This window comes from Nerophis lumbriciformis, linkage group LG20, assembly GCF_033978685.3.
Source record: "Nerophis lumbriciformis linkage group LG20, RoL_Nlum_v2.1, whole genome shotgun sequence".
NCBI classification, from domain to species: domain Eukaryota; kingdom Metazoa; phylum Chordata; class Actinopteri; order Syngnathiformes; family Syngnathidae; genus Nerophis; species Nerophis lumbriciformis.
In genome coordinates this window covers 10,748,225-10,774,962 of record NC_084567.2, presented here as the reverse complement: position 1 = coordinate 10,774,962, position 26,738 = coordinate 10,748,225, and the positions used below count along the sequence as shown (strand labels likewise).

Genomic DNA, 26,738 nt, shown 5'->3' with positions numbered 1-26,738 from the left:
TCGCGGAAGAAATAGACTCAAACGAAATTCCTTGGCAGAATTTGGTTTGCTTTGCTGCCGATAATGCTGCAGTGATGATGGGATCTAAAAAGGGTGTTGCAGCTTTCATTACGGAAATGTCTCCTTCGGTTTACATCGCCGGTAAGTACAGTTTGTAGCATAAAAAAACTCACAAAACATAAAATTTTAAGTAAATCTTTTATTACATAAACAATAAATCAATCTATCCATCCATCCATTTTCTACCGCTTATTCCCTTTGGGGTCGCGGGGGGCGCTGAAGCCTATCTCAGCTACAATCAAATCAAAAATAATTTCTGTGTACAGTATATCTTTTTATTTGTGATAACGATAACATGTTCAAAACAAGTAACATATAACTATCATACTATTCTATTAGTCTTTATTAATTTGAAAAATGTCGTCATGAAGTTTTATATTTATATTTCTTTATATTTCTTTATATTTCTTTCATAAACCAAAATTTCGACCTGAAGTTTCTTGTTACAATAATGTCTGCAATATCAATAATGACATGTCTTATTTATATTGTGTAATTTGAACCAAATACTCTCAAAAATCTTATTCTTTCAAGTTGTTGAAAGTTTCAACATATATGATAGACTGATAGAAAAGTGATGGTTTTAGCAACATTTTAACCTGTCTGAATGCTAATAATCATTTTGCGTCGGGGGGCGAAGCCTGAACCCCCCACCAGGACTTTGTCCTGGACCTACCGGGGCCTGCGGCCCCTAGACCCTGGCTACTAGGTTTTTCTGATTTCAAAAGTTGGCAGGTATGGAATACTTTGCAATTCTGACAATAGACAAGTCGTGCATGCTCGCCATTTAATTGCAGTTTTGTCATTCCTGCTGTTTGGCAGGGCGGAGCCGTACTAAGGCTGTCTGCACACAGCATGGTCGTTGAAGACCACGTCGGTAGCTACAAACTTGCATCACTGTGGAATCCCGGGTGGCTCCTACTCCCACATCAGTGCAAAAGAAAATACTGTGTACTGTCAAAATTATGTAATCAGCGACTAGTCAACGTTAAAAAAAGTATAATTGTGGCATCATCTAGTGCAGGGGTGCCCAAAGTGGGTCCGGGGGGGTGGGGGGGCAAATTTCCAAATCAATTTCCAGATCAATTTCCAAAATTTCGTTTGGCCCCCCCAAGTTGTGGTTTTCCTAAATGTCCTAAAAATCCTAAAATCTCCGCCAAGTTGGGAGAGGACCCTGGCGCTGTTTATTCGCGATTTATAGTTTGTTTCTGCGCTACTTTTAGCCAGCCAACATACTCATTCAAACAGCACTAACTTTTTACTTTTCTGATCTTGCGATCAGCCGCTTTTTATATCGGCACCTACTATGGCGTCACATTAGTGCCAAAAATCCGAGCGCATAAAAACTGTTATCGCGCGCTGATTCTCCACTTTGTGCGCGCGCCACACCCTTTTGCGCGCGCGTGGTGCCTTTTTGCGCGCGCGCGCGGTGCCTTTCTGTGCGCGCGCGCAGTGCCTTTCTGCGCACGCGCGACGCCTTTCTGCGCGCTCTCTGTGTACTCCTGGCATCTCTGCTCGCGCTGTCATGTTTCTTTTTGGCACTTTGGGGGCGGGTATGCTTAGACGGCCCCTCCTTTTTGATTGGCTGTGAGCATTTTTCATATGACCAATCATTCTCCAGCGTATCAACGTTGTAGCCATCTTACCTCGGACATCTAGCCTCAATCATTACATTGATGTCAATGGTACATGTACTAATTAAATGACCATAACTTGCTCGATTTTCGACCAATTTACAAACGGTTTGCCTTGTTACAAATCTTATTGCATGTAGATATGACATAGGATGCTGTACCTGTTGAAATTACCTCTTTCGCTTTAAAAAAAAAAGGACTTAATTGTGCAACATAGTTGTGTAGGGTCAGTGTTAGTCAGTTCTCTGATTATTTTAAACTGTTTCAGAATACATTATTAAAAGCTATTTTTAACATTTTAAAAACAAAATTCAAAGATTATTTCATTAATTTTATGGCTGAATCAAAAGAAATTCCATAAATTAGAAAACAAATGTTCAAGAAGAAGTGAAAATATAAAATAATGTTATGGTTGGATGTTATTGCTGGTGGACCTGTTCTGGCTGAAAGATGTGATTATGGTGTTTGTTGTCTTATTTATTTGGGTCACATTTTGTATTACCCTGTATTGTGTTTATGTGGTATGAAATAACCTTCATCAGCGCGCGACATTTTTTTATCCACTTCTTCCTCCGTAAATCTTGATACATATTGACGATGACCCGCCCTGCTATACTTCTGATTGGCTCTGAGCATTTTTCAGCATTTTTCGCCTGACCAATCAGAAAGAAGGGGCCGTCTAAGCATACCCGCCCCTAAAGTGCCAAAAAGAAACATGACAGCGCGAGCAGAGATGCCAGGAGTACACAGAGAGCGCACAGAAAGGCACCGCGCGCGCGCAGAAAGGCACCACGCGCGCGCAAAAGGGTGTCACGCGCGCACAAAGTGGAGAATCAGCGCACGATAACAGTTTTTATGTGCTTGGATTTTTGGCACTAATGTGACGCCATAACCTACCTGCTACCCGCTACCTCCAGCTGTCAACTTCGCCTCTCCGGGGATCCTGCTCGTCCATCAAACCACCGTTGACGGAGAGCTATTCCCCTTCCACCGCTGCAAGCCGACCCTCACTGATTTTGCCCTGAGAGGTATTTTGCGGCTAGCCCTTGCTGCTGGGACCGCTGCCTTCTCATTGAGCTTTTTGGCTAACGCTGTTTGGCTAGCGGCTAGCCGGGCTAGGCAATATCCTCCCTTGGACAGCATGACGTTCAGATATTCCATCTCCGAACTCCTCCGACTCAACTCCACAACCACTCCTGGATATAAAATCCCCATCATCAATGAACTCGGACTTCTGCGTCGGCCCTATATATCCACGGACGTTGTCGGAAAAAGTTTGTCTACAACCAACAGCTTGATCAGTGTATTCCATCCATCTGGACCCCTGTCGCACATCTGACACGTCATCAGAGCGCTGTCGCTCCTGTCATTAGTAGTACTGGAAACGTCACGAGACCACTGCATGGGATACAGTCCGTAAGCACACATGATTGTGCGTGCTGCTGGTCCACTAATAGTACTAACCTTTAACAGTTAATTTTACTCATTTTCATTAATTACTAGTTTCTATGTAAATGTTTTTATATTGCTTTACTTTCTTTTTTATTCAAGAAAATGTTTTTAATTTATTTATCTTATTTTTTTATTTTTTTTTAAAAAGGACCTTATCTTCACCATACCTGGTTGTCCAAATTAGGCATAATAATGTGTTAATTCCACTACTGTATATATCAGTATCGGTTGATATCGGTATCGGTAATTAAAGAGTTGGACAATATCGGATATCGGCAAAAAGCCATTATCGGACATCCCTAGTTTTCACCTTCAAAACCAGTACAATATTTACATTTTTATTTTCAAATAATTTGAAAATGGCATTTTGGGTGAAATGTTGTGTGGATGCTGAAGTGCTGAACTGAAATGCTAACAGTTAGCACATCAAGTAACAAAGCATGAGCAAAACAAGTTTAAAAAAAAGTACTATGCTAATATACTAATAACATGCTTAAAGTTTGCATTAGTGAAATACCAAAATATAAATTGCTAAATACTTGTTGAATTAGGTAAAAATAAAAAAGCTAGTATGCTAATGTTAGCAAGTTAAAATGCTAACTTCAACGTGTGTCAAGTACTAAAAGATATTACTCTGATTTGTGTATCTGAAAAATGGGTTTAAAATGCTAACGTTAGCATGCATCAAATACTAAAATATGACTTAGCTGTGTGTAAACCTACAAAATTAGCTAAAAAAAAAATAGGATACTAACAATGGCATGCTAACAGGTATCATATTGCAAAATAAGCAAACAAAAAAGCTAGCATGCTAATATTAAAATGCAATTGTGGCGTGGGCTGTACAAACATTAGCTACGTAACGCTTCACTCTTGGTGCTGCTGTACTATTAAATGTTGTTTGGCCAGCGGACCATTGGCACATTTTCACTACTCCCTTGGAGGCAAAAAGTTTGGGCAGCCCTGATCTAGTGCAGTGTTTTTTAACCAAAGGCTGGCAAAAAAAATATCTGTTTTTTAGCTACGGTTCGTATGGGGTCTTGTTGTGAATGTCTATTGTGATAGACATTCACATATAGTGATGCTCTGCAATAACCTACGTAAAAGTGGTTTTAAGAAAACTTCAAATATGCTTTGAACTTTATATTTTAGTCAACAAAATTTTACTGTAATTTTAATGCTAAGGAATTTAGTCGACTAAACCTAAACTAATTTAGATGAGTAAAATATGACTAAAACTAATACATTTCCATCACAAGACTATCACTCAAACTACTTTAAAAACTGCTGTCAAAATTAACGCTGATTTGAAATACACAAAGCTGATCCACAGTGCTGATTTTTTTTGCCCTTATGTGTCATGTATCGGACGTTTTTATGTCAGTATGATCAGTACAATTCCGATGTTTTCCAACCCGACACTGGCCCCTTTTCCATGTGGTCATAGATTCTATATGTACAAACCCCGTTTCCATATGAGTTGGGAAATTGTGTAAGATGTAAATATAAACGAAATACAATGATTTTCAAATCATTTTCAACCCATATTCAGTTGAATATGCTACAAAGACTACATATTTGATGTTCAAAGTCATAAACATTTATTTTTTTGCAAATAATCATTAACTTTAGAATTTGATGCCAGCAACACGTGACAAAGAAGTTGGGAAAGGTGTCAATAAATACTGATAAAGTTGAGGAATGCTCATCAAACACTTATTTGGAACATCCCACAGGTGAACAGGCAAATTGGGAACAGGTGGGTGCCATGATTGGGTATAAAAGTAGATTCCATGAAATGCTCAGTCATTCACAAGAAAGGATGGGGCGAGGTACACCCCTTTGTCCACAACTGCGTGAGCAAATAGTCAAACAGTTTAAGAACAACGTTTCTCAAAGTGCAATTGCAAGAAATTTAGGGATTTCAACATCTACGGTCCATAATATCATCAAAAGGTTCAGAGAATCTGGAGAAATCACTCCACGTAAGCGGCATGGCCGGAAACCAACATTGAATGACCGTGCCCTTCGATCCCTCAGACGGCACTGTATCAAAAACCGATATCAATCTCTAAAGGATATCACCACATTGGCTCAGGAACACTTCAGAATACCACTGTCACTAAATACAGTTAGTCGCTACATTTGTAAGTGCAAATTAAAGCTCTACTATGCAAAGCGAAAGCCATTTATCAACAACATCCAGAAACGCCGCCGGCTTCTCTGGGCCCGAGATCATCTAAGATGGACTCATGCAAAGTGGAAAAGTGTTCTGTGGTCTGACGAGTCCACATTTCAAATTGTTTTCGGAAATATTCGACATCGTGTCATCCGGACCAAAGGGGAAGCAAACCATTCAGACTGTTATCGACGCAAAGTTCAAAAGCCAGCATCTGTGATGGTATGGGGGTGTATTAGTGCCCAAGGCATGGGTAACTTACACATCTGTGAAGGCGCCATTAATGCTGAAAGGTACATACAGGTTTTGGAACAACATATGCTGCCATCTAAGCGCGGTCTTTTTCATGGACGCCCCTGCTTATTTCAGCAAGACAATGCCAACCCACATTCAGCACGTGTTACAACAGCGTGGCTTCGTAAAAAAAGAGTGCGGGTACTTTCCTGGACCGCCTGCAGTCCAGACCTGTCTCCCATCGAAAATGTGTGGCGCATTATGAAGCGTAAAATACGACAGCGGAGACCCCGGACTGTTGAACGACTGAAGCTCTACATAAAACAAGAATGGGAAAGAATTCCACTTTCAAAGCTTCAACAATTAGTTTCCTCAGTTCCCAATCGTTTATTGAGTGTTGGTAAAAGAAAAGGTGATGTAACACAGTGGTGAACATGCCCTTTCCCAACTACTTTGGCACGTGTTGCAGCCATGAAATTCTAAGTTAATTATTATTTGCAAAAAATAAATGAAGTTTATGAGTTTGAACATCAAATATCTTGTCTTTGTAGTGCATTCAATTGAATATGGCTTGAAAAAGGATTTGCAAATCATTGTATTTCGTTTATATTTACATCTAACACAATTTCCCAACTCATATGGAAACGGGGTTTGTACATCCAGTACGGAAGCTGGGGTTGCGTTCATCAAAAGGCAACAGCGTCATAATTCTTTGCCAAAACAGACGGTCGCATATTGAAATGGTGGACAAGTGCACATAACAAAGAAGATGTTTTAGTACTTACGTCAATCACTCCAACCTCTGACATCTCACCCACATGCTTCTCGGAACAGGCATTAAAGCAAATGCCACACAAACTGCGAGAACCAAACTCCTTGCCCTTCTTTTTCTTTATCTTCTAAGCCAAATAATATGTTAGCGAAATAATAATGTTCAGGAGCCTTGAAATTGCCACAAATGCGCCAGGACTGAGTAACTGAGTTTACTTCGTGTGACGTCATGGTTTGTGCACATATAGGTCACTTCATGGACTCAATACATTCATATTAGATATTGCATTTTTCTTTGCAGTGTGATTGACAACATACAGTAAATAGGATCAGTGCATGAATGTGTGCGTGACATAGGTGTATAGCACTATACGAATACACTAGGGCTGCAACTAACGATTAATTTGATAATCGATTAATCTGTCGAATAATACTTCGATTAATCGATTAATAATCGAATAAAAGAGACAAACTACATTTCTATCCTTTCCAGTATTTTATTGAAAAAAAACAGCATACTAGCGCCATGTTCTTTCAACTTGCCAAATAAAACAAGGAAAATCTTACAAAAATGCACACTTTTGACACCCCTGCTATAGATAATAAAAAATTTAATTTGATAAATCTATGGATAAAAAGCAGAGCCTGACGACGCATGCACGTTTATCATAACTCTCTCGCTCTCTCTGTCTCTCCCCCTCCCTCACCAATGCTGCTGCACGCACAATTTGTTGTGTTTTTAACCTTCTTAACCCTGAACGTATATTGATAATACAAGCAACCTTAAAGGTGAACATTATCACAATTTCAGAAGGGTTAAAACCATTAAAAATCAGTTCCCAGTGGCTTATTTTATTTTTCGAAGTTTTTTTCAAAATTTTACCCATCACGCAATATCCCTAAAAAAAAGCTTCAAAGTGCCTGATTTTAACCATCGTTATATACACCCGTCCATTTTCCTGTGACGTCACATAGTGAAGCCAACACAAACAAACTTGGCGGAAAGAACAGCAAACTATAGCGACATTAGCTCGGATTCAGACTCGGATTTCAGCGGCTTAAGCGATTCAACAGATTACGCATGTATTGAAACGGATGGTTGTAGTGTGGAGGCAGGTAGCGAAAACGAAATTGAAGAAGAAACTGAAGCTATTGAGCCATATCGGTTTGAACCGTATGCAAGCGAAACCGACGAAAACGACACGAAAGCCAGCGACACGGGAGAAAGCGAGGACGAATTCGGCGATCGCCTTCTAACCAACGATTGGTATGTGTTTGTTTGGCATTAAAGGAAACTAACAACTATGAACTAGGTTTACAGCATATGAAATACATTTGGCAACAACATGCACTTTGAGAGTGCAGACAGCCCAATTTTCATCAATTAATATATTCTGTAGACATACCCTCTTCCTGAAAGCTGATCTGTCCAGTTTTGGAGTTGATGTCAGCAGGCCAGGGAAGCTAGGGTTGATATTCTTCTCTTGATCATCTTCGGTGGCATAAGGGACGGTGTGAGCCAAGACATCCAGGGGGTTTAGCTCGCTCGTCTGCGGGAACAAACTGCCGCCATTGCTTGCCGTGCTACCGAGGTCCTTTGTCCCTGAATTGCTCACACACTCCGGCAGATTCAATGGGGGTCTGGCGGCAGATTTCTTTGACTTTATCGTTGGAAATGCATCTGCTTTGAGTGTCGCAGGATATCCACACATTCTTGCCATCTCTGTCGTAGCATAGCTTTCGTCGGTAAAGTGTGCGGAACAAACGTCCAATTTCTTGCCACTTTCGCATCTTTGGGCCACTGGTGCAACTTGAATCCGTCCCTGTTCGTGTTGTTACACCCTCCGACAACACACCGACGAGGCATGATGTCTCCAAGGTACGGAAAACAGTCGAAAAAACGGAAAATAACAGAGCTGATTTGACTCGGTGTTTGAGAAAATGGCGGATTGCTTCCCGATGTTGTGACGTCATCGCTCCGAGAGCGAATATTAGAAAGGCGTTTAATTCGCCAAAATTCACCCATTTAGAGTTCGGAAATCGGTTAAAAAAATATATGGTCTTTTTTCTGCAACATCAAGGTATATATTGACGCTTACATAGGTCTGGTGATAATGTTCCCCTTTAACTCAAAATGCCGGACATTTGAGGCATTTAAGAAACACCGCCCGACAGCCCCGCATAAGAGGACATGTCCGGTGAAAAGAGGACGTATGGTCAGGACCTAGCGATCGGTTTCACGTCCTGTGAAACCGATCGCTGCTAGCATGCTAGAAGCTAACGGGCTAGGATAGACTGACCTTACTCATCTCACCATATGAAATGTAACTTACTTCACCGAATATTATTTGTTTATTTATTCATTTATTTTTATTGTGATTACTTATGGAGTACATTGTGAATAAATTGAGAACAGGAAGGGAACAAAAGTTTTAGCCACTGTTATGTAAAAGAAAAGGGGTAGGATTAAATAAGCTCTGCTTCTTCCTACTCCTTTTCGAACATGTTGAAAAGAGAAATGTATCATGTTGTATGCTTGCATGTTCGAAATAAACTCAAGCTAATACACCCCCATACCATCACAGATGCTGGCTTTTGAACTTTGCGCCTATAACAATCCGGATGGTTCTTTTCCTCTTTGGTCCGGAGGACACAACTTACACAGTTTTCAAAATCAATTTGAAATGTGGACTCGTCAGACCACAGAACACTTTTCCTCTTTGCAGCAGTCCATCTTAGATGAGCGCGGGCCCAGCGCAGCCGGCGGCGTTTCTGGGTGTTGTTGATAAATGGCTTTCGCTTTGCATAGTGGAGTTTTAACTTGCACTTACAGATGTAGCGACAAACTGTAGTTACTGACAGTGGTTGTCTGAAGTGTTCTTGAGCCCATGTGGCGATATCCTTTACACACCGATGTCGCTTTTTGATGCCGTACCGCCTGAGGTAACGAAGGTCACAGGCATTCAATGTTGGTTTTCAGCCTTGCCGCTTACGTGCAGTGATTTTTCCAGATTCTCTGAACCTTTTGATGATATTACGGACCGTAGATGGTGAAATCCCTAAATTCTTTGCAATAGCTCGTTGAGAAATGTTGTTCTTTAACTGTTGGACAATTTGCTCACGCATTTGTTCACAAAGCGGTGACCCTCGCCCCATCCTTGTTTGTGAATGACTGAATGAATACCCAATCATGGCACCCACCTGTTCCCAATTAGCCTGTTCACCTGTGGGATGTTCCAAATAAGTGTTTGATGAGCATTCCTCAACTTTATCAGTCTTTTTCGCCACTTGTGCCAGCTTTTTTGAAACATGTTGCGGGCATCAAATTCCAAATGAGCTAATATTTGCAAAAAATAACAAAGTTTACCAGTTCGAACGTTAAGTATCTTGTCTTTGCAGTCTATTCAATTGAATATAAGTTGAAAAGGATTTGCAAATCATTGTATTCTGTTTTTATTTACCATTTACACAACGTGACAACAATACAGACATCAGATGTCTCAACGTATGTTCTATTGAAGTGTATCGTGCCATGAACCTTGCAAATCCAACATGAGGAGGCGCAATGTTCGGTAGTCTTGCGTCAGAGTCCCTTCCAGCCATCGTCTTTGAATCCCGCTGACGTTATCAGGTGCTTACACTTCCCTGCCCAAAGCTCAAATCGATTGCACACCGCAGTCATTGCAACCTCTGAATAAGACCCACCAGCAAGATGGTTGGGTTTATTTTATTTTCTTAAATACATCTTCAGCCTGCGTCATTGAGTCACCAGTTCACATGTCAAGTGACTCATTATGTACCCTCTTACCATGACGACTTGTCACTTGTCACGCCAGCAATCATGCCTTCAAGAGCTGAAGACAACATGACCACATTAGCCGGAATCATCTGCTGACAAATGAAGCCTTGAACCCCGCGTTCGATTTGTCAACCCTTAAATTTGTCTGAGCTTAAAGCGAACTCCTCAAGTAAAAATGTCTCACCTAGATCTTCTGCTTCCATTTTCAGGAGGGTGGATATGAAAAGCATGAAAAATATAAACTTGTATACATCGTGAAACGGGTGGCTGTCGCAAAGAAAGAGCAATTTGGTACACTGCAGTAACGTGGACTTGTCTGTCGTCGTAAAAAAAAAAAAAGGCACTCGCGTAACCGTGTGATGATCCCACCCCAATGCTTGACTTTAGCATACTTGCCAACCCTCCCGGATTTTCCGGGAGACTCCCGAAATTCAGCGCCTCTCCCGAAAACCTCCCGGGACAAATTTTCTCCCGAAAAACTCCCGAAATTCAGGCGGAGCTGGAGGCCACGCCCCCTCCAGCTCCATGCGGACCTGAGTGACGTGTTTTCCTCTACCGTAAAGCAGTTCGTCTGCCGTAAACAGCAATGTTGTGACACTCTTAAACAGGACAATACTGCCATCTAGTGCATTTCACACAGCAATGCATCATCAGAGAGGGTGTTCAGCATGGTTCGAAAAATAGTGACAGAGAATAGAACAAGGATGGACAATTCAACCCTTAACTCAACAATGAGTAGATGAGTGTTATGTGTGTGTATATGTGTAAATAAATGAACACTGAAATTCAAGTATTTCTCTTATTTTTATATATATAATAAAAGAAATATATATTTATAGCTAGAATTCACTGAAAGTCAAGTATTTCTTATATATATATATATTCTAGCTGTAAATATACTCCTCCCCTCTTAACCACGCCCCACCCCCCGCCCTAACACCCCACCCCCCACCTCCCGAAATCGGAGGTCTCAAGGTTGGCAAGTATGGACTTTAGACAAGACTACTGTAGCAAGATTATCTTGCGACAGGAAGTCCGCCCTCTCAAACTCGTTCTGTTTCTACAACAACGATGAATGTTAAGTTTTAGGTAACTTTACTAAATTACAGTATTGCTTAATCAGAAAGAACACACGACACACAAATGACATATAAAATACAGTAAATGAAAATGTAATACTAAAAAAAGAGAGTATATTTTCTCCCTGCGGTTGTTTTGCACTCTGGAAGGGGCGTTGCAAGGAAGGGAGAGACTGGCCTACTGGGAGGAGTAAGTTGTAATAATGAGACCCCTACGGTGCTTAGTTTCATAGAACAGTGTTTTTCAACCTTTTTTGAGCCAAAGCACATTTTTTGCGTTGAAAAAATGCCACCAGCAGAAATCATAAACTCAGTTGACAGTAAAAAGTCGTTGGATATGACTTTAAAGCATAACCAAGCATGCATCACTATAGCTCTTGTCTCAAAGTAGGTGTACTGTCACCACCTGTCACATCACCCCCTGACTTATTTGGAGTTTTTTGCTGTTTTCCTGTGTGTAGTGTTTTAGTTCTTGTCTTGCGCTCCTATTTTTGTGGCTTTTTCTCTTTTTTTGGTATTTTCCTGTAGCAGTTTCATGTCTTATATTTCCCGCATCTACTTTGTTTTAGCAATCAAGAATATTTCAGTTGTTTTTATCCTTCTTTGTGGGGACATTGTTGATAGTCATGTCATGTTCGGATGTACATTGTGGACGCCGTCTTTGCTCCACAGTAAGTCTTTGCTGTCGTTTTTGTTTACTTTGTAGCCAGTTCAGTTTTACTTTCGTTCTGCATAGCCTTCCCTAAGCTTCAATGCCTTTTCTTAGGGCAGGGGTCGGCAACCCGCGGCTCCGGAGCCGCATGCGGCTCTTTGATCACTCTGATGCGGCTCAGCTGCATACTTGCCGACCGTCCCGATTTTCCTGGGAGACTTCCGGATTTCGGTGCCTCTCGCAGAAAACTCCCGGGATTAATATTTTCCAATTTTCACCCTAACAATAATAATAAGGGCGTGCCATGATGGTACAGCATTTGGCGCCCTGACAAACACATTTCGGGAGAACATCTGCACCGTAACACAACATAAACACAGCAGAACAAATACCCAGAATCCCATGCAGCCCTGACTCTTCCGGGCTACATTATACACCCCTGCTACCACCTGCCCCCCCCCCTCTGTGCGTTGGTTGAGGTGGGCGGGGTTTGGTAGCGCGGGTGTATAATGTAGCCCGGAAGAGTTAGGGCTGCATGGGATTCTGGGTATTTGTTCTGTTGTGTTTATGTTGTGTTACGGTGCAGATGTTCTCCCGAAATGTGTTTGTCATTCTTGTTTGGTGTGGGTTCACAGTGTGGCGCATTATTAGTAAGAGTGTTAAAGTTTTTTATACCGCCACCGTCAGTGTAACCTGTGTGGTTGTTGACCAAGTATGCCTTGCTGTAACTTACTTGAGCAAGCAGAAGCCCCATACAACGTGTGGCTGGGCCGGCACGCTGGTTGTAGCGGGCGCTAAATGCTGTACCATCACGGCACGTTCGAGAGAATAGCTGCCCTGAAATTCGTAGTCTGCCGGAAAAATCGGGAGGTTTGACAAGTATGACGGTGTCAAGCGCCATTCATATAAAACTCGCGGGCCGTACTAACATTCAATTTTCATATTAAGGTGTGGGCCGCGTGTCTGAGACCCCTGGTTTATACATACATGTTTTCTTTAATTTGTGAAACTGGTCAAAATGGCTCTTTGAGTGGTAAAGGTTGCCCACCTCTGTCTTAGGGGCACTCACCTTTTGTTTATTTTTGGTTTAAGCATAAGACACCTTTTTACCTGCCTTTACAAAACAATTAGCTACCGGCTGCCACCTACTGATATGGAAGAGTATTACACGGTTACTCTGCCGAGCTCTAGACAGCACCGACACTCAACAACAACACATCATTTGCAGACTATAATTACTGGTTTGCAAAAAATGTTTTTAACCCAAATATGTGAATTTAGATAATCTCCCACGGCACATCAGACTGTATCTCGCGGCACACTAGTGGTTGAAAAACACTGTCATAGAAGATATTTTCCACTGATTAATAATAAAACATTTATCCTTGAGGAAGGTCTGGGCTATTGGCTTTCTTGATTTTTCCACATCATTATTCTAGGACTGTCTTCAGCTACAGATTTTTATACCGTATATTACCAAATAAACGCCCTTGGGCAAATAACCGCCCATGTCTTAATAGCCGCCCGGGGTCCAACCCCATTTTGTGAATTAACCGCCTCTTCCTAATAACCGCCTATGTCCAAATAGCCGCCCATGGGCTGTTATTTGCATAATTTAGATTAAAATGCTACTGGGGTTGCGTTTGCTGCAGTATTATTGTTTTGATGGTTTTATAGAGTACTTGGTACCATCATTTTATTTGTCCTGTATGCTGCTTTATTTAAAAGTTGGAGTACTGTAGCCTTTATTTTATTTGAGTGACAGTGTTATTGTTCTGTTTTGATGGTGGGTTTTGTACTTGAGTACTTGGTACCATAATTTTATTTTTCCCGGTAGGCTGCTTTATTTAAAAAGTTTATTTATTTTTAGTATTGGTATTCTATTTGACAATTGTTGCACCACTGCCATGTTGATCTCTTGTCTTTTGATAGCCTACCTCATGTTGATCTCTTGTTTTTTTGTTTGTATGTTTACAATAGCTTTTACATTTAAAGTTTTTTGTACGAAAAAAAAATACTGGACAGTAACCATTGTAACCAAATAATGGCTTAGTGCAGGCTGGTGCAAAAATAAGTAAAAGCCTTGTGCAAATAACCGCCTGCTTCTTTTAAACGCCTGTCTCCAAAATCGATTTTGTGAAATAAACGCCCGGGTTACTATTTGGTAGTTAAATATGTATCGTTAAATTTTGTCCATTGTTGACGATCAGTTGAATTTTTAGTAGTGTTTTTTTTTTTTTTTTAATAGAGAGAAATAAACAGATTGTGATGGAATCTTCCAAAAGTAATTAATTAGACGACAAGCATGCAGATGAGCTTCCCTGAGAGGGTTTCTCACAGTTTGTGCAGACATTATTTGGTTATGCAAACCAATTGTTGCAGCACCTGTCCGGGTGGCTGGTCTCAGACGATCATGGAGGTGCACCTGCTGGATGCGGAGGTCTTGGGCTGGTGTGGTTACACGTGGTCTTCGGTTGTGAGGCCGGTTGGATGTACTGCCAAATTCTCTGAAATGATTTGTAGACTGCTAAAGATAGCGAAATGAACATTCAATTTACAGGTACATTCCTGCAGTCAGCATGCCAACTGCACGCTCCCTCAAAACGTGCGACATTTGTGGCATTGTGTTGTGTGATAAAACTGCACATTTTAATGTGGCCTTTTATTGTGGGCAGCTTAAGGCACACCTATGTAATAATCATGCTGTTTAATCAGCATCTTGTGGGGCGGCATAGCTCGGTTGGTAGAGTGGCTGTGCCAGCAACTTGAGGGTTCCAGGTTCGATTCCTGCTTCCGCCATCCTAGTCACTGCCGTTGTGTCCCTGGGCAAGACATTTTACCCACCTGCTCCCAGTGCCACCCACACTGGTTTAAATGTAACTTAGATATTGGGTTTCACTATGTAAAGCGCTCTGAGTCACTAGAGAAAAGCGCTATATAAATATAATTCACTTCACTTCATCTTGGTATGCCACACCTGTGAGGTGGGATGGATTATTTTGGCAAAAAAGAAATGCTCACTAACACAGATGTAGACAGAACAATATTTGAGCGGAACAGGTCCGTTGTGTGTATACAGTAGTTAACGTTTTAGTTATTTGACTTCAACTCATGAAAAATGGGAGCAAAAACAAAAGTGTTGCGTTTATATTTTTGCCCAGTGTACAATGTCGATTTGATTTCACAGAGCACATTGCAACGTTTTCTATTTCCTTCAACAAAATACAACTACTACTAATCATGGCGAACTTCATGAGAGCCAACAACCACTACTTTGGGACAAATGATGAATATAAGGAGAATGAGCTACAGGTTTTAGAAGTTGAGTGCAAAGCAGATCCGGCTTTCGTGAAACATGTAGCAGTATTGCTAAGTGCTTTCCCAAGATAAACAAACGATGAACATAATTAAACAATCACTTACTGTACAATGTATGCTCTCAATAGGAATACCCACTGATGGGATGTTCATATATTTCAGTACAGGACTTGCAATACCCATTTAGATAAGAATCCTCACCCCTCAGGTAAAAATAATGCTGGGATGAAACTAGCGTCTTCCTAGCAATGTCTTCAGGTCTAATGTGAATTTCAAAGTTCTTAAACTAGTGTAAGGCATGACTTATAAATTAGTACAGACTTTTACCAACTCAAAGGCTATGCAGCAGCTCACTAGCTCGGTATGTCAGGAGCTGCAGTAGGTACGTTACCTGAGTAAAGAAGGCGCCATGTTACCAAAAATAGTTCCTCGGCATTAGCACTTGCAATTTTGCCGATATCCGATATTCCGATATTGTCCAACTCTTAATTACCGATACCAATATCAACCGATATCGATATACACAGTCGTGGAATTAACACATTATTATGCCTAATTTTGTTGTGATGCCCCACTGGATGCATTAAACCAGTGTTTTTCAACCTTTTTTGAGCCAAGGCACATTTTTTGCGTTGAAAAAATGCGGAGGCACACCACCAGCTGAAATAATTAAAAAATAAAACTCAGTTGACAGTAAAAAGTCGTTGTCGCAATTGTTGGATATGACTTTAAAGCATAACCAAGCATGCATCACTATAGCTCTTGTCTCAAAGTAGGTGTACTGTCACCACCTGTCACATCACACCCTGACTTATTTGGACTTTTATGCTGTTTTCCTGTGTGTAGTGTTTTACTTCTTGTCTTGCGCTCCTATTTTGGTGGCTTTTTCTCTTTTTTTGGTATTTTCCTGTAGCAGTTTCATGTCTTCCTTTGAGCAATATTTCCCGTATAAACTTTGTTTTAGCAATCAAGAATATTTCAGTCGTTTTTATCCTTCTTTTTGGAGACATTGTTGATTGTCACGTCATGTTGGGATGTACTTTGTGGATGCCGTCTATGCCCTCACAGTAAGTTTTTGCTGTCGTCCAGCATTCTGTTTTTGTTTACTTTATAGCCAGTTTAGTTTTAGTTTTGTTCTGCATAGCCTTCCCTAAGCTCCAGTGCCTTTTCTTAGGGGCACTCACCTTTTGTTTATTTTTGGTTTCAGCATTAGTTACCTTTTTACCTGCACATTGCCTCCCGCTGTTTCCGACTTTAGCTACCTGCTAATTTGGGACATGCCCTCCCTGAGAGAGCATGAGGAGGTTGAGGTGGGCGGGGTTGAGGTGTGGGGGGGCAGGGGGTAGGGGATAGCGGGGGGTGTATATTGTAGCGTTCTGGAAGAGGTAGTGCTGCAAGGGGTTCTGGGTATTTGTTCTGTTGTGTTTGTGTTGTGTTACGGTGCGGATGTTCTCCCGAAATGTGTTTGTCATTCTTGTTTGGTGTGGGTTCACAGTGTGGCGCATCTTTGTAACAGTGTTAAAGTTGTTTATACGGCCACCCTCAGTGTGACCTGTATGGCTGTTGAACAAGTATACGTGCATTTACTTGTGTGTGTGAAAAGCCATAGATATTATGTGACTGGGCCGGCACACAAAGGCAGTGCCTTCAAGGTTTATTGGCGCTCTGTACTTCTCCCTACGTCCGTGTACACAGCGGCGTTTTAAAAAGTCATACATTTTACTTTTTGAAACCGATACCGATAATTTCCGATATTACATTTTAAAGCATTTATCGGCCGATAATATCGGCAGTACGATATTATCGGACATCTCTACTTGCAATAACAATGTTGCTAATACTTGGTTAAGACATTTGGCAGTTTGTGGGTGTTTTTAGAGGGCTGTCTAGGCAGAATAGATGAATCCCACTATTTTAATTGTTAGCTATCTTACACTAGCCGTTTTTTCGAATTTAAATTGCTCAAAAAAGAGAAAGACGTGTGTTCTTGTCTCACATAAGGATTGTGAATGTGCAGTTCCCCTTTAAGTTGCAAGTAAACGTTTGGGTTACGAATAAGCTTCAGTTACATCCTCAGCGCTACTTGCCACAGTGAACCCCATAAGATTCGGCGCCTTACTCGCTGGCATTAACTCATAGCTAGACGGGCAAAACTTAGTTTTCTAAACATGGCTTTGAGTGTAAGGATGGTGCTAAGAATCAGAATGATAGAAAGAAATCATACAAAACTTGGTCAAATTGTGTAGCCAATTTGTCTGTGTCCCCTGCACAAGGAAATATATACAAAATATGAGGACAATTATAAAGGACAGCAGGGGTTTAACATCAACACCTCCCTTCTTAACCATGTGTCATTAGGTCTCGACACTCCTTGTCCGCCTCTGCCCGCAGAGTGTCAGCAGGCAGCAGTCTAAAAAAAAAAAAAGGCCTCTTTTTGTTCTCTCTTTTTTACAAACCCCGTTTCCATATGAGTTGGGAAATTGTGTTAGTTGTAAATATAAACGGAATACAATGATTTGCAAATCATTTTCAACCCATATTCAGTTGAATATGCTACAAAGACAACATATTTGATGTTCAAACTGATAAACTTTTTTTTTTGCAAATAATCATTAACTTTAGAATTTGTTGCCAGCAACACGTGACAAAGAAGTTGGGAAAGGTGGCAATAAATACTGATAAAGTTGAGGAATGCTCATCAAACACTTATTTGGAACATCCCACAGGTGAGCAGGCAAATTGGGAACAGGTGGGTGCCATGATTGGGTATAAAAACAGCTTCCCAAAAAGTGCTCAGTCTTTCACAAGAAAGGATGGGGCGAGGTACACCCCTTTGTCCACAACTGTGTGAGCAAATAGTCAAACAGTTTAAGAACAAACGTTTCTCAAAGTGCAATTGCAAGAAATTTAGGGATTTCAACATCTACGGTCCATAATATCATCAAAAGGTTCAGAGAATCTGGAGAAATCACTCCACGTAAGCGGTATGGCCGGAAACCAACATTGAATGACCGTGACCTTCGATCCATCAGACGGCACTGTATCAAAAACCGACATCAATCTCTGAAGGATATCACCACATGGGCTCAGGAACACTTCAGAAAACCACTGTCACTAAATACAGTTGGTCGCTACATCTGTAAGTGCAAGTTAAAGCTCTACTATGCAAAGCGAAAGCCATTTATCAACAACATCCAGAAACGCCGCCGGCTTCTCTGGGCCCGAGATCATCTAAGATGGACTCATGCAAAGTGGACAAGTGTCCACATTTCAAATTGTTTTTGGAAATATTCAACATCGTGTCATCCGGACCAAAGGGGAAGCGAACCATCCAGACTGTTATCGACGCAAAGTTCAAAAGCCAGCATCTGTGATGGTGTGGGGGTGCATTAGTGCCCAAGGCATGGGTAACTTACACAACTGTGAAGGCACAGTAATGCTGAAAGGTACATACAGGTTTTGGATCAACATATGCTACCATCTAAGCGCCGTCTTTTTCATGGACGCCCTTGCTTATTTCAGCAAGACAATTCCAAGCCACATTCAGCACGTGTATGTAAGAAAAGAGTGCGGATACTTTCCTGGCCCGCCTGCAGTCCAGACCTGTCTCCCATCGAAAATGTGTGGCGCATTATGAAGCGTAAAATACGACAGCGGAGACCCCGGACTGTTGAACGACTGAAGCTCTACATAAAACAAGAATGGGAAAGAATTCCACTTTCAAAGCTTCAACAATTAGTTTCCTCAGTTCCCAAACGTTTATTGAGTGTTGTTAAAAGAAAAAGTGATGTAACACAGTGGTGAACATGCCTTTTCCCAACTACTTTGGCACGTGTTGCAGCCATGAAATTCTAAGTTAATTATTATTTGCAAAAAAAAATATAAAGTTTATGAGTTTGAACATCAAATATGTTGTCTTTGTAGTGCATTCAATTGATTATGGGTTGAAAAGGATTTGCAAATCATTGTATTCCGTTTATATTTACATCTAACACAATTTCCCAACTCATATGGAAACGGGGTTTGTACTTCTGTCTTGTTTGTGGACTGGACTTGCGTCGATGCCCTGAGCGGACAAAAAAATAAATCCTCATCGTCTTCTAAATTTCCATTATTGCTTTTTGTGTGTCTCTGCAGGACCAGTCGGACGGGAGCAGGAGTGATGACGAGTGAGGAGGTGCAACCTGAAATAAGGTCCTATACTGTCCAGGTTCTTTTTTTTTTGGGTCTCCTTCTTCATTTGTCCTGTTAGTTCACGCAGTGTACGTCTTCCTTATTCCCCATATCCTTGTTTTCAAAGACACTTTTTTTAGTACATTTTTAAACTTCCAGAGAGGCTTATATCACTAGCTTTTGCAATTGTTACTTAACGCTCGCTTGCACCTTTACAAGACCACATAATGACATGAAATTTTGGGGGAAAAAAAGTGGGCATAATTGGGCATCACCTCGCGCAGTGCCAAGTTGTCTACCAAGAAGCACACGCTTACTTACGCTCACTAACAAGTTTGTTTTGCTCCTGGACTGCTGGAGTGGACTTTTGCAGAACATTAGAAACGAGGGACAAAAACATTGTTAAAAAATAAAAATCAGTATTATGGCTTTTAAACAATATATTTGAATCAGTATTTTTGATGTATTTGTGCATCCGGTATCGGGGCAGTCTTTGTGGATTTTCTGTGTTTTTTAGCATGTAAGTCATTTTGCCGTATCCTCGCCCGTATCAAGTGTGACTTAATGTTTGCTTTCTTTGCACAATGTCTTCGTGGTCGTGTCGCATAGCCCAGAGCCAATTAAAAATCACCAATTTGGAGCACAAAAAACATGTTGTTGGTCTTTTTGTCGAGTCAACCTGTCATGCCAAGCATCGAAATTGTTATTTTCACAGAGACTCTGGATTAACGAGGTCTCCCTCTCTGTGGGGATCATGTTTATAGTATAAATATACTGTATTTTTCAGGCTATTAGGCTTGAAATCCTTTAATTTTCTCAAAAATGTACAAGTGCGCCTTGTGAATGTATTAATTCTGGTTGTGCTTACTGACCTCGAACCAATTTTATGTCATACAAGGTGGATGGATAAGTGTGACCAGTAGATGGCAATCACAGGTAAGAGATAGGTATGGACTGCAGGTTGATGCCTGTTCAATAAATGATGCTAACAAGTACCGGTAAGTAAGCAAGCAACACCCAAACTTTGATGTTTCTATACCTCTTTAGTACCAAGCTGTTTGTTTACATCCTTTTTTTATTTCTTATTTTTATATTTTTTTATTTCTCTTTGCTATTTGGGCTTATTGGACCCTAATTAAATAAAAACTAAAAATCATCTTTTGATATGATGTACTTACCATTAGTACACAAACGTGTACTTCATGTGTGTAGTGACATGCACATTTTTTTATTTACACTTTTTTTTCCAAATTCCATTGTATGTTATACCCTTCTGACACCACCAGATGGCAGTATAAGTGTCCACATAAGACCCCAATTCAGTAGTGTACACAATTTTGGAAATAAGAGCTAAAAGGTGCTGTCCACGCATGTGGCCACTAAGCCTTTAGAGGTTTTACGAATATATATATTACACATGGCGCTCAAAAATCTGTCAAATGTTCTAATACGACTTTAGTAAGCTACCAAAAACCGCACCGCTTAATTGTCGGCGCATTGCGGCTACCGTAGTCAGACGTGCTTTGCTTCAACATACGGGTATTATTATAGTGCGTGTATGTCATGTCTGTGTGATCATGTTTTTGTTTTAGTCATGTTCTTTTTTGTTTTTGGACTTTTTGTGCACTTTTGTTTTGTCACCATAGCAACCATTAGTTTTCACCTGTCACGTCACGCACCTGTTTCACGTTTTGAGTCACGCACCTGTTTTCGTTAATCATGTCTGTAGTATTTAAGTTCATTGTTTTCAGTTTGTCGGTCTGACGACATCCCACAATTATGCTCTACACACTCTTCATCCTCTTAGATCCTGCTTCATGTCCCATGCCAAAGTAAGTTTTTGTTCCATGTTTATAGTCTTTTTGGTTTCATAGTTTGTTCTCCGCCATTGTGCGCACCTTTTGTTTACTTCCTTTTTTTGTAGTTATAGTGTTTAAATAAAAATGTACTTACATTCCCGTCTCGCCCGAGCCAACTTTCCGTTGCATCCCGGAAAAGCAAACACCCAGGACCAAGTCATGACAGTGTATAAGGACCCCAAAATGGCAACAATGAGAATACATATTATTTGGTGTTTTAAATCCCCCTATTATGCAACACCAACTTTTTTTAACTACAGTATTGGTACCTGCTGGTGTGTATTTAGGATCTGCGTAAGTCCCGAAAATGTACGCGCCTCCGCCATTGTACTCCGCACCGTAGTCAATAAGCTACTTCAATCAATCAAAGTTTATTTATATAGCCCTTAATCACAATCCTTGACGACTTCCTTGGCTCTGATCCCACATCAGAGCAAGAAAAAACTCAACCCAATGGGCACAATGAGAAACCTTGGACAGGTACAAACCTCGTTTCCATATGAGTTGGGAAATTGTGTTAGATGTAAATATAAACGGAATACAATGATTTGCAAATCCTTTTCAACCCATATTCAGTTGAATATGCTACAAAGACAACATATTTGATGTTCAAACTGATAAACATTTTTTTTTTTTTGCAAATAATCATTAACTTTAGAATTTGATGCCAGCAACACGTGACAAAGAAGTTGGGAAAGGTGGCAATAAATACTGATAAAGTTGAGGAATGCTCATCAAACACTTATTTGGAACATCCCACAGGTGAACAGGCTAATTGGGAACAGGTGGGTGCTATGATTGGGTATAAAAGTAGATTCCATGAAATGCTCAGTCATTCACAAACAAGGATGGGGCGAGGGTCACCACTTCGTCAACAAATGCGTGAGCAAAGTGTTGAACAGTTTAAGAAAAACCTTTCTCAACCAGCTATTGCAAGGAATTTAGGGTTTTCACCATCTACGGTCCGTAATATCATCAAAGGGTTCAGAGAATCTGGAGAAATCACTGCACGTAAGCAGCTAAGCCCGTGACTTTCGAGCCCTCAGGCTGTACTGCATCAACAAGCGACATCAGTGTGTAAAGGATATCACCACATGGACTCAGGAACACTTCAGAAACCCACTGTCAGTAACTAAAGTTGGTCGCTACATCTGTAAGTGCAAGTTAAAACTCTCCTATGCAAGGCGAAAACCGTTTATCAACAACACCCAGAAACGCCGTCAATTTCGCTGGGCCTGAGCTCATCTAAGATGGACTGATACAAAGTGTAAAAGTGTTCTGTGGTCTGACGAGTCCACATTTCAAATTGTTTTTGGAAAGTGTGGACGTTGTGTCCACCGGACCAAAGAGGAAAAGAACCATCCGGTTAGTTATAGGCGCAAAATTGAAAAGCCAGCATGTGTGATGGTATGGGGGTGTATTAGTGCCCAAGACATGGGTAACTTACACATCTGTGAAGGCGCCATTAATGCTGAAAGGTACATACAGGTTTTGGAGCAACATATGTTGCCATCCAAGCAACGTTACCATGGACGCCCCTGCTTATTTCAGCAAGACAATGCCAAGCCACGTGTTACATCAACATGGCTTCATAGTCAAAGAGTGCGGGTACTAGACTGGCCTGCCTGTAGTCCAGACCTGTCTCCCATTGAAAATGTGTGGCGCATCATGAAGCCTAAAATACCACAACGGAGACCCCCGGACTGTTGAACAACTTAAGCTGTACATCAAGCAAGAATGGGAAAAAATTATACCTGAGAAGCTTAAAAAATGTGTCTCCTCAGTTCCCAAACATTTACTGAGTGTTGTTAAAAGGAAAGGCCATGTAACACAGTGGTGAACATGCCCTTTCCCAACTACTTTGACACGTGTTGCAGCCATGAAATTCTAAGTTAATTATTATTTGCAAAAAAAATAATAAAAGTTTATGAGTTTGAACATCAAATATCTTGTCTTTGTAGTGCATTCAATTGAATATGGGTTGAAAATGATTTGCAAATCATTGTATTCCGTTTATATTTACATCTAACACAATTTCCCAACTCATATGGAAACGGGGTTTGTAGAAGACGCAGTCGAAGGTGAGTCACATAAATAAGACCCGCTCACAAAACGGCGCATCCTGAAGAGACTGTAAAAGAAGGTCTGTAAAACATAATCTATGCAACATTTTTAACAAAGAACCACCATTACATGCTACCGTATTTAGGTCTGTTTTCATAAAAAAGACGCACTAGATTACAGTATAAAGCTCATTAAAGAGGTCATATTATGATTTTTTTCTAAATGTAAAACTCTTCCTTGTGGTCTACATAACATGTAATGGTGGTTCTTTGGTCAAAATGTTGCATAGATGATGTTTTACAGATCATCTTCAAGTCACTTTCTGACCCTCGCTTTAGGATGCGCTGTTTTGTGGGCGGTCTTATTTACGTGGCTCAGCGTCTTCTCCCCGTCATCTTTGTTGTAGCGGTGTAGCGTGCAAGGACGGGAGTGGAAGAAGTGTCAAAAGATGGAGCTAACTGTTTTAATGACATTCAGACTTTACTTCCATCAATAACGGAGCAGCATCTCCTCATCCGGAAACAACAACAAGGCCGGAAATGTGTCCCGTGAAAAACCATCCGACCGGAACTCTCTAATAACTAAAGTTCCTTGGGTGAATAATGTAAACTCACTACACCGGTATGTTTTAGCGCTTCCATAGCGAGATATAAGTTAGAACTTTACGCTACTTTATGTTAGAAATGGCAACAGCGGAGGATAAGGGTGTAACGGTATGTGTATTTGTATTGAACCGTTTCGGTACGGGGGGTTCGGTTCGGTTCGGAGGTGTACATGCTGGCAACGACCGAGCTACTACAAGATGCAAAAGCCAGACCTGGAAGACCCTCCTGCCTCGTTAAGATCTCCCGTTTGTGCGATACAACAATGGATAACATCGCTTCAACAAAGAGAAAGATGAACAAACACCGCTCCCACCTCATTCAAGCAGCTTCTCCTCGGCGAGTCAGGCAGGGCTAAAGCAATAACAAATGTTTTTATAGCAGCACATTTAAGACCATATTGCATTAAAAACTAGATTTTGACCCACTTCTATGGTGGGAGAACAATGAGCCCATATATTCTCTTACTGCCAAGTTAGCCAGGCACTACCTCGCCATACCTGCTAGCTCCGTGCCCAGTGAAAGGGTATTTTCCACAGCTGGAGACATTGTAACTGCAAGCAGGTCTGCTCTTTCTGCAGACAATGTGGATAGACTGATTTTTCTGGCAAAAAACATGAAAATTGAGTGAAAGTCACCAGGGTTATTAAAGACTAGGGGGGAAAAGAAAAGTTAATCTGAGGCTGAGTTGACTTGAAACTGTTTAATGTTGCACTTTTTATATGTAGAAGAAAATTTGTGTCATTTTATTTAATCTGAGCAACAACTTGAAGCAGTTTAATGTTGCACTTTATTTGTAGAAAGGTTTTGTTAAAGGCCTACTGAAAGCCACTACTACCGACCACGCAGTCTGATAGTTTATATATCAATGATGAAATCTTAACATTGCAACACATGCCAATACGGCCGGGTTAGCTTACTAAAGTGCAATTTTAAATTTCGCGCCAAAATATCCTGCTGAAAACGTCTCGGTATGATAACGTCAGCGCGTGACGTCACGGATTGTGGAGGACATTTTGGGACAGCATGGTGGCCAGCTATTAAGTCGTCTGTTTTCATCACAAAATTCCACAGTATTCTGGACATCTGTGTTGGTGAATCTTTTGCAATTTGTTCAATGAACAATGGAGACAGCAAAGAAGAAAGCTGTAGGTGGGAAGCGGTGTATTGCGGGCGGCTGCAGCAACACAAACACAGCCGGTGTTTCATTGTTTACATTCCCGGAAGATGACAGTCAAGCTTTACCATTGGCCTGTGGAGAACTGGGACAACAGAGACTCTTACCAGGAGGACTTTGAGTTGGATGCGCAGACGCAGTACCGTGAGTACGCATGCAGCTGCGGCTTCCAAACATTTGATCGCTTGCCCGTACGTGCGTGCCGCTATGTGCATGTCATGTACGTAACTTTGGGGAAATATATGTGCTGTATGAAGTTTGGGGAGGTGAACGGTACTTTGGGCTGTGGGATTGAGTGTGTTGTGCAGGTGTTTGAGTTGTATTGGCGGGTTATATGGACGGGAGGGGGGAGGTGTTTGTTATGCGGGATTAATTTGTGGCATATTAACAATAAGCCTGGTTGTGTTGTGGCTAATAGAGTATATATATGTCTTGTGTTTATTTACTGTTTTAGTCATTCCCAGCTGAATATCAGGTCCCACCCGCCTCTCACAGCATCTGAATCGCTCCCACTGCCCTCTAGTCCTTCACTCTCACTTTCCTCATCCACAAATCTTTCATCCTCGCTCAAATTAATGGGGAAATCGTCGCTTTCTCGGTTCGAATCGCTCTCGCTGCTGGTGGCCATGATTGTAAACAATGTGCAGATGTGAGGAGCTCCACAACCTGTGACGTCACGCTACTCGTCTGCTACTTCCAGTACAGGCAAGGCTTTTTTTATCAGCGACCAAAAGTTGCGAACTTTTTCGTCGATGTTCTCTACTAAATCCTTTCAGCAAAAACATGGCAATATCGCAAAATGATCAAGTATGACACATAGAATGGACCTGCTATCCCCGTATAAGAATAAGAAAATCGCATTTCAGTAGGCCTTTAAGAAACCATTCTGAGCCTTATCTTATTTAGTTTTTATTTTGTATATGTTGACCACATTAACCCTGACATTGGACCCTATGAGTATAAGTACGTTATTGTTATGCTTAGCATTCATGACTGCCTGCTGTTGCACTGATCAGCCTAGTGGTGGCTCACATCCATCTCACACAGAGCTATTTTAGAGCAATGTTAAAAGGATAAAGCCATTGTTTACACATTTTGGTAAATAAATAACCAGAAAATGTACATTTTGTTGTTTTCTTACTGTACCGAAAATGAACCGAACCGTGACCTCTAAACCAAGGTACGTACCGAACCAACATTTTTGTGTACCGTTACACCTTTAGCGGAGGATGAATGTCCCATAACAAGAAGATGGAGAAAAAGAAGAAGCTTATCGACTACGGCGTCGGCACGGACTACAATGACAGACGCGGGCAAATTTTCAGAACTTACGCAGATTCCAAGTAGGTACCAGAAGGTAAGAAAAGTTGTTTATTGTAATATTACAAAACAAAATGCCAGATAATATATCTACTGGAGTAGTGCCATTTTGCGGTACTTATACACACACCATAATAATACCGTATGTTGAAGCACAGTGCGTCTGACTATGGTAACCATAATGCTCCGACTATCCATCAAACGGTGCGGTTTCGTAGCTTACCAAAGTCGTACTTAAACATTTTGACAAGATTTTTGAGCGCCGTGTGTAATGTTCTATATTATCAATTAATTATTTTAAAGTTTTGGTGTTGTTTACTGGCGTCATCTTGCAGTCTACACGTATCTCTTATGTAACTGCCATC

The 26,738-nt window shown here is 41.0% G+C and overlaps 1 protein-coding gene across 3 annotated transcripts in view; it reads left to right on the top strand.

The window, feature by feature from the left end:
- smarca2 (SWI/SNF related BAF chromatin remodeling complex subunit ATPase 2) overlaps positions 1-20,001 on the top strand; it is a 167,431-nt gene extending 147,430 nt beyond the window's left edge. For all 3 annotated transcript variants that reach the window (XM_061980411.1, XM_061980410.1, XM_061980409.1), the window contains one exon: positions 19,316-20,001. In XM_061980411.1, the coding sequence (XP_061836395.1) occupies positions 19,316-19,351 (36 nt within the window). In that variant the 3' untranslated portion in view covers positions 19,352-20,001. The remainder of the gene's footprint in view (positions 1-19,315) is intronic.
- Positions 20,002-26,738: the final 6,737 nt, after the last annotated feature.